At 40.8% G+C, this 15,301-nt stretch overlaps 1 protein-coding gene across 1 annotated transcript in view; it reads right to left on the bottom strand.

The window, feature by feature from the left end:
• Nucleotides 1-7,853: 7,853 nt before the first annotated feature.
• Nucleotides 7,854-15,301, bottom strand: part of LOC133648935 (ephrin-B1-like) — a 130,007-nt gene continuing 122,559 nt past the window's right edge. Inside the window, exon 5 of the mRNA XM_062045491.1 lies at nt 7,854-13,650. Within this exon, the coding sequence (XP_061901475.1) occupies nt 13,256-13,650 (395 nt within the window). The 3' untranslated portion in view covers nt 7,854-13,255. The remainder of the gene's footprint in view (nt 13,651-15,301) is intronic.

The following is a 15,301-nucleotide window of genomic DNA, read 5'->3' as shown; positions in this document are numbered from 1 at the left end:
TTATGGCTCCGAAAAAAAATATTTCAACTTGTTCTTTTTAATGCTGTTTTTTTTAATTTTTTTTATAAAAGCTATTACTATAATATACCTCCTACAAAAAAATAAGTTTATCTTTATGCATTTTCTTGCGTTTGAGTCATTCCAGGAGCATGAATGCGCTGGTGATGCAATCCACAGCCTCGCGCACAGAATGAAGTGTCAGTGTGCATATGTTTGTGTTGTCTAGATTGCAATTCAGAAAAGGTGTTACAGATTATAGATGTGTGCTGCTGGTTGAACACATCACACACAGGTTGGAGCATGGTAACATGAATGTGCAGAAAATGGTGGTAAAAGCTCCTGTATGCATGCAAAATCCTCATTTAAAGGTGCCATATGTAGTAATGTGGCCAGAAATGGTACTGCCATCTCGGTCAAAAATCTGTAGTCCCCTCCCACTCTCCATGACTGAGGTTGCCAGATACGAATCCTACTCCAAGGAACTTCAAATGGCAATCGACGAGTCCTACGCTGTAGGTTTCTCTTGTTTATGCTTCTTGCAAGATGGTTTACTAAGTCATTATGCCACATTTTACTGATGTCGATTAGCCAAATGTATTTGTAAAGTTACGCAGCAATATTTTAGTCGGGTGTTGGGACACATTGTTGGCATTACCCTGCTAAAATGTAGAGTTTGACCGCCGGACCACCATCTAAATACTTATGTATAATAATATATGTTATATATCGCATAAGCCTAATTTGATGGCAAGGCAAGGCCAACAGTAAAATCACCTCCACATTTCGTTCAGCATAACTCCATGTTGCATTCAACCTCACCCACTGCATTGACGCACCTAAAAGACTTTCAGACCATAAGAAACTAAATTCTCTGGTCTGATGAGACAAATATTGAACTCTTTGGTGTGAATGCCAGGCCTGATGTTTGGAGGAAACCAGGCACCGCTCATCACCAGGCCAATAGCCTCCATACAGTGAAGCATGGGTGTGGCAGCATCATGCTGTGGGGATGTTTTTCAGCGGCAGGAACTGGGACACTAGGATATAGGGAAAGATGAATGCAGCAATATACAGAGACATCCTGGATGGAAACCGATGCTTCCCATCCAACCTGATGGAGCTTGATAGTTGCTGCAAAGAGGAATGGGCAAAACTGCCCAAAGATAGGTGTGCCAAGCTTGTGGTATTGTGTTATAAAAAAAAAACTTGAGGCTGTAATTACTGCATCAACAAAGTATTAAGCAAATGCTGTAAATACTTATGTACATGTGATTTTGTTTTTGTTTTATTTTTATTTTTTTATAAATTTGCAAATTAAACATTTCACATTGTCATTATGGGGTATTGTTTGTATAATTTTGAGGACAAAAAATTGCATTGTATGTATTGCTTTCCTGGGTTTACTATTATTTCCTCTCTCTAATTGCGCAATCTGGGCACACCTGTTCCGGGTTGCCAATCAGGCGTCTTTATATGTCAGCCCTGGATCAATGCTTAGTTTACCACTCATTATGGGTGGCTTAGCCATTGTAGTTGCTTTGGTAAACTTGCACAGCTTTGCCTGTGCTTTCTGTGCACTTCCCTGCTGCACTCTCTTTGCGTTTTGAGAATTAAAGACAGAGCCCATAATGATTTATTTGGAAAATTATGCTATGTAGATACTGAAATTAAATACATTAAAATAAATGAATCAAAATAATATACATTTTGACAAAGTATACATCATTTTATGTATTATATTTATTATAAAAGTATACTGTAGTAAATAATGGAATAGTCATTATGTTGTGACACAATTTAGCAAGTGTATAAATAATGTTGGCCTTGACTATGCAATTATATAATTTATTAGTTTCCATAAGCCATTTTTTAACAACGCGTCAAAATGTAAAGCAAGCTTCTGTCACAATGAATATTACTGTAAAAGTCACGTATGGTAAAAAGAAGGAAAAAAACATGAAATTGCTCCCCAGCCACTTGAAACTGCTGGCAGCTGTTGCTGTCCCAGGTGACTTGTTCATCTATAAAAACGTGTCAACCTCCATGCTACACCACCAAGACAAAAAACTACTTAGGGAATTCATGCTCGTGTCAAGTGAGAACTGTCGAGCTGCTGTGTGAAAAATATTAAATATGCACATGTTGCCTAGTCAGCGCTCGCTCTCTCGCTGGGAAAGAAGAAGGCAACATTTGTTCATGATTAAAATATTTGAATGATGTAATACTATTTCAAACTCCCGTATGGCTTAAACATACTGGACAAGTCAACGCGGAGCACGTTCATTGAAAAATGATCTAATACAGCTCCCCTACCAAAAAAAACCTTGGAAAAAAACTCACTCCGGTGTGCACTTTGGCAGTAAAAATTCCTAGTTTATGTGATGTTGTGGAAGAGTGGAACAACAGAGGAAGCCTGTGGCATATACACACACACACACACACACACACATGCACACACACACACATGCACACACACACTGAATGCAGCACAGTAGCTCAGTGGGGGGAAGGTTTTAATAAACACACTAATGTGGATCTATGGGGGCGTCTTAGGACCAAGCCAGATGAACGTAGTTGCCCTGGAGCACTATAAGAACAGCAACTGTGTGTGTGTGTGTGTGTGTGTGTGTGTGTGTGTGTGTGTGTGTGTGTGTGTGTGTGTGTGTGTGTGTGTGTGTGTGTGTGTGTGTGTGTGTGTGTGTGTGTGTGTGTGTGCGTGTGTGTGTGTGTTGTTGTTGGGAGTGGGGGGGCACCGGGGCCACAGGCCTGTAAGATCTCCGTTGTCCAGCTATCAGTTTCTTCTCCTCTGCCCACTCTCAGCTGTGATCACACCATCGGCCCTGGACTTTGTGTGGCCCTGAAAAAGATCTCCTTTGTGGCCCCATTTTAGTCTTTGATTTTATTTATTTATTTGTATTATTGGATTTTGAAAGCCCCCCCCCACATACACACACATATGCACTAAAACTAGTAATTATTGACTTACTTTGGTTGAAACCAGCTTTTTAAAACACATTAAAAAAATGTGACTTTTTAATTTCAGTTTCTCTACAAAATAGTGAAGTGAATTATATTTATTTAGCGCTTTTCTCTAGTGACTCAAAGCGCATATCTAAGTTACATTTAACCAGTGTGGGTGGCACTGGGAGCAGGTGGGTAAAGCGTCTTGCCCAAGGACACAACGGAAGTGACTAGGATGGCGGAAGCGGGGATCGAACCTGGAACCCTCAAGTTGCTGGCACGGCCGCGCTACCAACCGGGCTACACCGCCCCCGTAGTGCTGACAAAGTTAAAATAAAGTAGCCAGAATGTATATTTTAATGATCATACAATGTGCCATTCACTGAGAAATGATTATAAATATGTCAAGATTCTCTTTACTGCAGGGGTGTCAAACTCATTTTAGCTCAGGGGCCGCACGGAGGAAAATCTGTGCACACGCGGGCCGGACTATTAAAATCATGGCATTAAAACTAAAAAATAAAGACAACTTCAGATTGTTTTCTTTGTCTTACTTTGGCCAAAAATAGAACAAACACATTCTGAAAATATTACAATAAAAATATAGAAAAAAAGATCCATGAGTGAATAAATGTTTATAACTAAATCAATTTACAAATGAACAAAAATGTGTTTTCTTTTGTATTTTTTCATTTTTATGAATCAAGTAACGTTTATGACCTTTGTCCAAAACACAATATAGAATGTGAGATACAACAGGATAATGCATACATTTATTATTTGTTTTCAAAACGGTTATAAAAAGAGAGGGACCCCAAAAATTTACTGTGGGACCCCATTTTTATGACTTGATGGGGTCCCTCTGACCCCATTTTGAAAATTACTAGCGTCAACACTGATGGAGTATTGGTGCGTGCAAAACAGCAGCAGGCGGCTGTGGTTTGCGGGACGGTTCTAATATTAATCACATATCATAGATAATTTATCCGGCCTGCGGGCTTTGACTTTGACACGCCACAGTTATGATAGAAAGTATCTGCTTCATGTAAGATGGATAACAATACATTATTATTACATGTATTATTAGATGATCTCTTAAGCCGCCAGTGTCTTTAAAATCTAGTGACACCACCGTTTCGAACTTTAACCAAGGTTCCTTGAATGCGCCACAGTTATAGTGCAAAAGTGAAACTTACACATAACTTTGTCCCATGCTGCCACAAAATAGCTTCATGATGTATGTACCTTCATTCTATCACCTCATTCTAGTTCCCAAATGTGTGAATGCATGAAGGTGGGCTTTGATGACATTATGACGTCTGTGTTGAGTGAACAGCGACCTGTCCCCGTGCTGCAGGTTTGCTGCTACGAGAAGAAATGAAGCATTTTGTATTTTAGCAAGTGGTTGTGTTACATATTCCTAATTTCATTCAAAAACCTTCTTGCTGAACATTGTCAGCAACAATTTTATCTTAACTTTTATGACGTCACTGTGGAGGGGGGTGTGGTCTGCGGGCCTGCCACGGAGCGGGGTGTGTAAGGACCGGTCTCGAAGACAGCGGCAGGTGAGTAGATTGCCCAGCTGGGGATTGTTATCTGACCACCTGTCGCCCTTATTAGCAGCAGCCGGAACGAGACACGTTGTTGGAGTGGGAACTAAAGAGAGAGAAAGACACACGCTGGAGAGCACAACGGAGAGCAAGCGAGACTAAGACTGAAAAGTCGAGTGCGGTTGTCGCAGAGTGGACTCAATAAAAACAGTATTGTAACCAGAATACCGGGCTCTCGTGCCAGTGTGTGGTGGTCAGGGGAACCCACGGCAGAGCACTGCCACAGTCACATTTTAGAACTGATGGATTTAAATGAAAGAAAAAAAAATCTAATCTTTACAAAAGCATGATCATGTGACCCACTTAGTGGTTGTAGCCTTAAAGAGGAACTAAATGTTTGTTTTTTTAGTTTTGCCTATCATTCGGTATCCTTATGTAAGACAAGAGCACATACATTGTTTGTTTTTTACACATTCTAAATAGTAAAGAAATGTGTTTAAAAGCTCTATTATGCCTATAAAGTGCTTAAAAAAACATCCACACACCTCTATCAAGGTAATTTACGTACATGTATGTATATATGTAATGTAGTAACAGGCACATTCATAATAACATTTAATATTTTGCTCAATTTAAGCATACGGCGCCACATTAATTTAAAAAACGCATCACAATGTTCACTTTTTCCTTCGACAACATCACTGATTATTACTCCCTGCAGACTTCATGAGAGCCAACAGAAAACATCACTTACTGTACAATGTCTGCTCTTACTTGGACACCAACAGTTAGGATTTGATATTGATATTGGTATTTTCCCATATGGATGAAGAGTGACTCATAATCCTGGCGAAGAAAAAAGTGGGGTGGAACCGAGCGTCCTTTTTGCCATTTTGGCTTTAAAGTTAAAGTCCCAACGATAGTCACACTAGGTGTGGTGAAATAATCCTCTGCATTTGACCCATCCTCTTGTTCCACCCCCTGGGAGGTGAGGGGAGCAGTGAGCAGCAGCGGTGGCCGCGCTCGGGAATCATTTGGGTGATTTAACCCCCAATTCCAACTCTTGATGCTGAGTGGAGGTAATGGGTCCCATTTGTATAGTCTTTGGTATGACTCGGCCGGGGTTTGAACTCATGACCTACCGATCTCAGGGCGGACACTCTAACCACAAGGCCACTGAGCAGGTCAAGTTGGCCAACTTCTCAGTTTTTGTCCACGTCAGGTGAGAGGCATTACTTATGATCCAGAATTAACTTTCAGGAGCTCCGAGGCGAGAGAGCAGCTCACCAGTTAGCGCTTATAACAGTGGTTCTTAACCTGGGTTCGATCGAACCCTAGGGGTTCGGTGAGTCGGGCTCAGGGGTTCGGCGGAGGTCAAGACACACCCGACTCATCGTGTAAATAAAAACTTCTCCCTATCGGCGTATTACGGATACGACAACAGCAGAAGTCAGACTGATTTGCAGGTGTGTAATTTGTTGTGAGTTTATGCACTGTGTTGGTTTTGTTCTTTGAACAAGGTGATGTTCATGCACGGTTCATTTTGTGCACCAGTAAAAAAACATGGTAACACTTTAGTATGGGGAACATATTCACCATTAATTAGTTGCTTATTAACATGCAAATTAGTAACATATTGGCTCTTAACTAGTCATTATTAAGTACTTATCAATGCAGTATTCGGCATGGCCTTATTATAACCCTAACCCTCTAACCCTGGCCCTAACCCTCTAACGCTAACCAAATTAAGTCTTTGTTCCTTAGAATATGTTCCCCTAGTGTCCAAAAAACTCTAAATTAAGTATTTGTTACTTAGAATATGTTCCCCATACTAAAGTGTTACCTAAAACATAATTTTGTCTTGAATTTGAAAATAAAAAAATATATATTTTTCACTAAAGAAGGGTTCGGTGAATGCACGTATGAAACTGGTGGGGTTCGGTACCTCCAACAAGGTTAAGAACCACTGGTTTATAAGTTATAACATCAATATCGCTAATACTTGGACTTTTATTCACGTTTATTTTCATGTTCGAATGCATAAAAAAAGTTATCGTCTCTCATAAGGATTGTGAACTACAGGCACAATTCCAGAATAATTGCAGTTTCCCTTTAAACAACGGCGTCGTGTTTATGAGCCCCGCAAAAGTCCAATGCCCACCAACTAATGTGTTTGTCAGGGGGAGAAATAAGGCACAATCTCTTTAATAACATTACACGCCATCTCCGCTTTCACCCAGCACTGACGACTTGCTCCTCCATCAAAAAAACAACAACACAGACTGTAATTCCAGACTAAAAGTCAGTGGAAAGGCAGAGTGCGGCCAATCAGATGTAATCATGTATGAAGAAATGTAATTTGGGAGGACACCAGGGCAGAGCGGCCTGATACGGATATTAGTTACTATGCTAAAAGGCGTGACCAAACCCGCCGAATATGAATTTATGAAGCCTGCTTGTGATTTCAATCGGACTAATGTATCAGAACAAACCCATCTGTGTCTCGCTGACCCCTGGGGTGAGCTTGGGAGGAGGGGGGGAGCAGGGAGAGAGAAAGAGTGGGCGAGTTAGTTCCTGCTTCTACTACCAAGTGGTCAGCAAGATGAGACAAGAGGCTCACAAAAAAAAAAAAAAAAAAAAAAACCAAGACAAAGAACAGAAGGGCCGCAGTTCCATGGGAAAAAAGTTTTTATTTATCAATATGCGGTATTTCCCAAACTGGTGGAAGGTTGTATTTCCATCGTAGCTGGTGCCGATAGGTTACGCTGAGAAGAAGATCAAATAAAATCCAATAACAAAAAAAGGGTGACAAGTTATGATTCAAACAAAAGGAAACAATTTTTAACAGGTTTTGCGTACACATGCACATTGAAAGGAAAATAATACTGTGGCTTGCAACAATATCAGACGTCACCACTGTGGGGAAAAAAAAAAGGACAAAAGTCGGACACAGAAGTCGACAACCTGCGGCCTCTTTTAGAGTGAGGGAGGATAGTTCTCGAAACCCTGGCTGTCTGTGAGGCCGTGAAAGTGTACGGGCTGAGTCCTGACTAGGGGTGGGTACCGAATTTTGGTTCCTTAATGACCCCCAAAAATACTTTTTTGGGGGCGACAACAGGATTTTATTTCATATTATTTAATGCTACCTAAATATCAATATCTTTTTATTGTTGAAGTATTTGAAATACTTTTCTGTCCATCTTGAAAGTCACACAACTGAATAAAAATCAGAAAGTATTGTTTTGAACCCTCAGGCTGACTTTTTTTGTCCTTTCAGTCAATTGCTTGCTTTATTTTCTGCAGATTGTTTTGTATTTCTCCATTATACCGTTTTTTTTCCTGTTAAATAAGAAAATGTCAATGTCCAATTCTTTCACAGGCAGTACCCAAAAGTCAAACACAACATAAGTCATTTTTTTAAAGGACATTCAAACTTTTTTAATTCTTTTTTTTTTTTTTGCTCAAATCTCTCAACTATTTTAACCCTTTTGAAGGCATTTTGATCTAATTATGTCACAATTCTCAATTGGTATGTTTTTATAACATGGATTATTTTCTACTAATTTAAACCTGTGACATTATCTGACCATGAAGCCATGTAAAAAAACATTCAATTTTCACTTTCGCTGATATGTTGGATCCACTGTGGACTGGACTTTCACAATATTATGCTAGACCCACTCAACATCCATTGCTTTCGGTCTCCCCTAGAGGGGGGGGGGGGGGGGTTTACCCACATATGCGGTCCTCTCCAAGGTTTCTCATAGTCATTCACATCGACGTCCCACTGGGGTGAGTTTTTCCTTGCCCTCTTGTGGGCTCTGTACCGAGGATGTCGTTGTGGCTTGTGCAGCCCTTTGAGACACTTGTGATTTAGGGCTATATAAATAAACATTGATTGATTGATTGATTGAATTTTGATATTTTTGTTTTCGGGCTGAAGTTTATTGACAAATGGAGTAAAAAATACAAAAAAATTGTTTAACCTTAAAAGTCTGAGTTTTTAAAGGGCATACAAACATTAGGGATTGATGTTTTCCATGTTCTACGTACCAGTTGAGGGGCCATTTCAAAAGTAACAATTTGGCATTGGTTGAAACTCAAGCTGTGATTAACAACAGAAAATTATGGCACCAATCATGTATACACGCAGGTTTTACCGCATGCATTCTTTTACCTAAATCATGGTGGTAAAGTTTTGGGTTGGAAATAGGGCTGGGCGATATATCGATTATACTCGATGTATCGCCGGTTTGTCTCTGTGCGATATAGAAAATGACTATATCGTGATATTCGAGTATACGTCCTCACGCAGTTGCTTTTAGTTGCGGGCATTACACTACAGGCGTTTCTCACTCTTGTCTCTGCTTCTCACAGAGACTTAAAACAAGCGCACCTTCTTACATACGTCACATACTGACGCGCGTGCAACGTCACACGCCGTTGGCGAGCAGAGAGGTAGCCGCATGGGTAACGTTAGCAGTGGCAGGTGCTAACAGAGCGGTGCGAGTGGTAATACGAGAGAAAGAAGGTGCGAATCTGGTAACAAATGAAGGAAGAATTAATTCCCAAGAATTCCATCGTCCGGCGGTGGTTTGGCTTCAAGTGGGAAGATGTTTTACAAGTATGCTGCAAAAGCGTTGAAATGACATGAATGTTTGTGCCACTGCTTAATAACTGTTTAATGAATACAGTTTTGGTCAATTGACTTAGTTGTGATTTCCCTCTCTGCATGAGAGTTTAAAATGAGTATATATTAATGCAGTATGAACAAGAATGTTTTAATGTAGACACATAGAATCATCCTACTGCTGTGATTATATGCTTCAAGTGTTCATTCAAGGCTAAGGCAAAATATCGAGATACATATCGTGTATCGTGACATGGCCTAAAAATATAGAGATATTAATAAAAGGCCATATCGCCCAGCCCTAGTTGGAAATGACTTAAAACATTTTTTAAAATGTTGCTGTTTGACAATGAAAAAAATAGTGTCAAAATATTGGTGTCTTTTTTTTTAATAAAGGGAATTTACATAATGCAAGTAATTTACTGCAAATTACTTTTTAGGACTATAAGCCGCTACTTTTTTCCGACGCTTTGAACCCTGCAGCTTTTAAAACAGTCCGGCTAATTTATGATTTTTTTTTAGGTCACTAACGGCGATAATGTTTTGTCATCAGCAAACAGTTTTCATAAAACACCGACAGAGATACTGAATGCACAAACAATAACACACCTTTTATATTGTTTGTGCTGAGGGTTCAAAATGTACTTCCTGTTTCGTTCCTTGAACCAAAAGTACTTGTCTTCCATAGCGGTTCTACTCGTATGCTTTCTTTATTCATCCCTCCCGGCAACGTTTGTAAGTTTTACAATATTTATACTTACTAAACCGTCACACGTTTGATAGTAGTGTTTTCATGCTTATTGTACGTGCCATCGTAATGTAATCAAGCTAGCGTCGTTAGCATGAGGTAATATGTTAACACATTTACCACTTGTTAGTATTATTAACTTTCAATGGTCTTCTTTTTGTATTGTTTCGTAAATTCACCAAGATGTCACTGTGGAGTTATTGAGTCTATTTAGCTGATTGAAGAGCTAGCTTTCGCGTCTAGTGGTTCTGTTTTGTTTGATCAGCCGTTTTACTGCCGTGTTACAGGCACCGTTTGGTATGTAAATAAACATTCACAAAATCTTTCCGTGTAAATAACTCATATTGCAATGTATATATCTGCGGCTTATAGTCCGATGCGGCTAATACGGAAAAAATATGTTTTTCTTCTAAAATATAGTGGGTGCGGCTTACAGACTGGTGTGCTCTACGGTCTATAACATATGGTAATTAAATTGTTTAAGTGTAATCAATGTGATTTAAAATTTAGTTAATTGATACCCATCTCTAGTCCTGACTGGTGATTGGATGAGCGTGAGGAAGGTAAGGAAAAGGTGTGTGTGTGTGTGTGTGTGTGTGTGTGTGTGTGTGTGTGTGTGTGTGTGTGTGTGTGTGTGTGTGTGTGTGTGTGTGTGTGTGTGTGTGTGTGTGTGTGTGTGTGTGTGTGTGTGTGTGTGTGTGTGTGTGTGTGTGTGTGTGTGTGTGTGTGTGAGTTTGGTAACTGAGACATCTGCAGTAAGCTAACCATGAGTACATCCCCAAAAATAAAACAGTAAAGGTTGTCGACCTCTGACCACGGAGACTTAAGCGGATGATTTATTGGGTCATACATGGCTCCTTTTCTTGTTGCCGTTTCTTTGCGCCTGTGTGTGTGTGTGTGTGTGTGTGTGTGTGTGTGTGTGTGTGTGTGTGTGTGTGTGTGTGTGTGTGTGCGCGCTTGTTAAAACCGACAAGAAACTCATGGATCAGGGACTTGTGTGTTACGATTGCTAGTGGAGGTGCACGTGTAGGTAGCTCATAGTAGTGTTGTGTTCAAACAGTCTTCATTAAGTTGTGTTCCCAACACCGGAGGATGGAGTCTCCTTCTCAAAGACCACTACAAGTGCGTCCAAACCGCAACACTTGTGGTAGGAAAGACAATACTGGACAGCTGTGTTTGCCTCGAAAAGAAACGGAAATAGAAAGGTATTGCAAACCGAGACGAGAAGGGATTCATACAAAACACACTTTAAAAAGACTGCTATTTACAAATATCCTCCATTACAAAACTCTAATTGTATTTGTGTACTTATAAGCAGTGTCTGGGGTGAAATTACATCTTAAACGGGGCTCTATGCATAATATTTACATCTCCCTTCCATGCTTTCTCCCCCAAAATCTGAATAGCATGACAGTGGTGAGAAGAATGGCGGAAAAATGAGAAATGGTTTTGTGGTAATGCGGTAAACGACTCCCTCGGCTGCATGACGCCGAGGGCACGCTGATCCCCAGGCAAAATATTTGATGTGTTTGGCGGAGGAACGCGTGCTGACTTAAAACACAGGAGCACAGAAAGCAGCTGTTTAGGTTGTTAGCCACACTCCAGCGTCTCGGCGGCTAACATCCACGCTGGATGATGGCCGCCTCCTGAACCCCGAGCGGCGGTCTGACCCGCACGTCAACCTAAGCCTGTCAGTCGTCATGTGTCCGGGCGTGTGCGTGTGTGTCTGCGTGTGTGTCTGTGTGTGTGTGTGTGTGTGTGTGTGTGTGTGTGTGTGTGTGTGTGTGTGTGTGTGTGTGTGTGTGTGTGTGTGTGTGTGTGTGTGTGTGTGTGTGTGTGTGCACGTCAGCGTGCATGTTGGGGAATGGCGGTCCACTTCTCTCACGCATCATTAGGTGAGACTGCGCCTTACTTTGGCAGCACCAATTTCCTGTCCCAAAACAGGTCTGCACAACCACACACACACACACACGCACGCACACACGCACACACACACACACACACACACACACACACACACACACACACACACACACAGAAATACAAGCAATTAGTCCCTAGCCCCAACGCCTTCTGCAGTGCACACATTCGAGCTCCCGGTGCTGCTGATAAGTGAGCTGCAGCCTCAACACCTTGACTGTGGAATTGTATCTTTTTTTTCCCCCCCCTTCAATTCACACCCCGACGCTAAATGAAACTACCTAAAGCGCAACCATCTTCCTCACAACTCGCAGGAACACGCTCTACTCTCCCGGCTGGTGCATGTGGGCATGAAGATGGCACATATTAGTGTGAACTCCGCTGACTCATCCGCAGATGGCAGCCAATTGGCATCAAACAATACTGTAGCCCATCTGCGGCTCGCCATGCAATATAGGACAACTATGCGGTCCTCATACTCGTATTCGACTCCTGACGCATTTCAACGTGTCCGCACAAACGACGACGTCTTCAAAGAGAAACCCGACGACGCCGGAGGGATTTTTGTCTTGTCGGTTTGTCTTGTTTTTTGCTTCCAATACAGTAACTCACTGTTCTGGCAAGTAAGTCCTCCTAGGTGCGAGGTCTAGACACGCCCAGGCGCACACACATTCACACACACACATGACAAACCCTAAAATACACACAAGTAGGTCATAAACACCACAGTTATGGAGAGACTTTGAGAGCAACAGTCCAGGTTTCTACTGTAATGGATGAGATGAGCGGGTGGGATGAGTAGTAATAATACCAATAATAATAATAATAATGATTATCTATAGAACTATACATTGTGCACTTGTAGGAAAAGTCTAACAAAATACGACTGCTTTGTGAACTGAATCAGGGCTGAGGAAGAAGTCCTCCATCAAAAAGTAAGGCAAAGGGAGAGGAACACAACAGGTCCCACACCGTGTCTGATACCTGAGCTATCTGGAGAGTGGAGCTGACACCCTGCTGACACACAGGTGCACACACACGCACACACACACACACACGTGCAGCACAAACGGCCTTGTTCCTGGCTAGTGTGCATGGTTTGAGTGTTGTCGCGTCAGGGGAGCCGGTTAGGGTTATATCCGCTCCATTAAAGTGGACACACAAACCCGTCTTTTTGGTTTGTGCCAGCCAGCCTGACCTTTGACCCCACAGCAGGGAGACAGTACTGAAAGGAGGAAGAAAGGGCGGGGATTTCCAAGCACCCCGAACGCACATAATGAACTTCTCTCGTCAGTCTGGTCTCTGCTTTCTGGTGCGTCTCTCCAGATTTGTGCGGCAGGTGGTAGAAAAGGAAAAAAAAAAAACGGAAACAAATAATGGGCTTGAAGGAAGAATCAAGTCCCCAAAAGCAAAGCAAAGAGTTCTTTCCAGGAACATAAACCAGGCTCAGACTTTGTAGTAGATGTTGGCGGGGCTCTGCGGCGGCATCTCCTGGACGATGTAGACCGGGTGGCCATAGTCGCCGCTCACCTTCTCATAGTGAGGGCAGTAGTTGTTCTCTGTCCGCAGCGGAATGATGATGTCACTGGGCTCCGTGCCAGCAGTGCCCCCGGGCAGCTTGGGGTTGGACAACGTGCTGAGTGACAGCGCGGAGGGACGGGGCTGCGAGTGGCTGTTTTTCCTGGCCCGCTTACGCATCTTGATGAGCAAGATGACCAGGAGGAGAATGAGCACCAGGAAGATGATGCAACCGGCGCCGATGGCGGAGAACACGGCCACCCTGGAGCCCAGGAAGCCGTCCGAGTTGCCGGAAGAACCGGACTGGTCCTGGTTCATGGTGTCTGCAGAAAGATGGACGAAAGGATGGACATGTAAGCACAGGAAATATACGCAGAAATAACTATATGAAGAAATCTGGTATGAAAATAAATACTTTGTTGTTTTTTTAAGGATGCAGGTATTTATAACAAAAAGCCCTTTTTTTTAAAAGGGAAAACGAATGACGAAAAGCAATTATAAAAAGAAATAATTAACGCAAATTATATTATCATTATTATAAATGATACAAAATACTTACAAAATAAATAATTGCAATCTACTAGTAGGAAGGCGAATTATATGACAATTTACCTGACGCAATTCCAACTTTGACCACAGTGTAAGTTGCTATGTAGAGTGGCGCTTTTCATCATGTTCGGCAGACTGCATTGCAAAATTATTAACCCACCCCTCTTCCTCTCATGCGAGATCCACACAGGAATGGGGCCATATGAATCCCTTTCTTTCTGTAGTTGCAATTTGAGAATATTCAATAAGTACATTAATTGTATACGATATATAAGTTGTACAATGCTGATGAAATATTTTGGCATGACTTTCAACAGAAATGCAAAAAAAAAAGGGAAATTGAGCTTCATAAATTGGAGACAAACATAAATATAAAAACAGTGTTCTTTAAAAAAAATGTTTTCAAAGAAATATAATTGCATTTATTTGGACCTAAAAAATATGTGCTTTTAGGATTACAAAAAAACACCAATTGCCTTTTTTATTTTGAAAATGTGGTAATAAATTCCTGTATCTGCAGATTTATCCGGATCCTCACCAAAATGGTTTATGCACACCTCTCAACAATGTTTCGTGACGTTGGTAATATACTCTATATATCTGGTAGTAACCAGTAAATAGTAATACATGGGTATTAACTGGTTTATAGTATTATATGAATATTAACTAGGAAATAGCATTGAAAAGAGTATTAAATAGTAACCTAGCAAGCACAAGACATTGAAACAACGTTGATTATACATACATTTCCTTTAAAACTGACTTATAAACAACAGTGCAAACTAGTCACATTTGTAAATTGAGACAACGTTGATGTACAACGTTGGATCCATGTTGTTGGGAAATGACCAAATTTCAAAGGTCAAATCAACGTCAGAACCCAACATTGATTAAACGTCGTGAAAAAACATTGTTTCAACATGATGTTTGAGTTGCTCAACGTCAGGACCTAATTCTACAAGTTCTCAACATTGTTTTAATGTCTTGTGCCTGCTAGGAAATAGTACGACAGGAATACTAAGGAGTAAATAACATTAAATGAGTGTTGACCAATAAATAATATTAGATAAGTATGAAAAGTAAATTAGTAATAAATGAGCATTAGGCAGTAAATAGCATTAAATAGGTATGAACTAGTAAATCGTATTAAATGAATATTAACTAATAAATAGTATTATGTATGAACTGGTAAATTGTATTAAATTAGTATTACTAGTAAAGAGTAATGTACTAGTGTTAATAAGTAAATAGTATTTATCTGGTAGTAATTAGTAGGGGTGTCTTGATATAGCATAGTATTGGCCGATACTAATATTTATCTGATAGGATATCAGCAGGAATCATCAAAGTACATACTTTTGTTATTTTATAGTGTGGAATGTTAGAAAATATTTGATCAAGTGAAATTAGTCAGATAACAATAGT

Source organism: Entelurus aequoreus, linkage group LG04 (assembly GCF_033978785.1).
Source record: "Entelurus aequoreus isolate RoL-2023_Sb linkage group LG04, RoL_Eaeq_v1.1, whole genome shotgun sequence".
NCBI classification, from domain to species: domain Eukaryota; kingdom Metazoa; phylum Chordata; class Actinopteri; order Syngnathiformes; family Syngnathidae; genus Entelurus; species Entelurus aequoreus.
The sequence above is the reverse complement of the archived record's forward strand: the minus strand, read 5'-3'. Positions and strand labels throughout refer to the sequence as shown.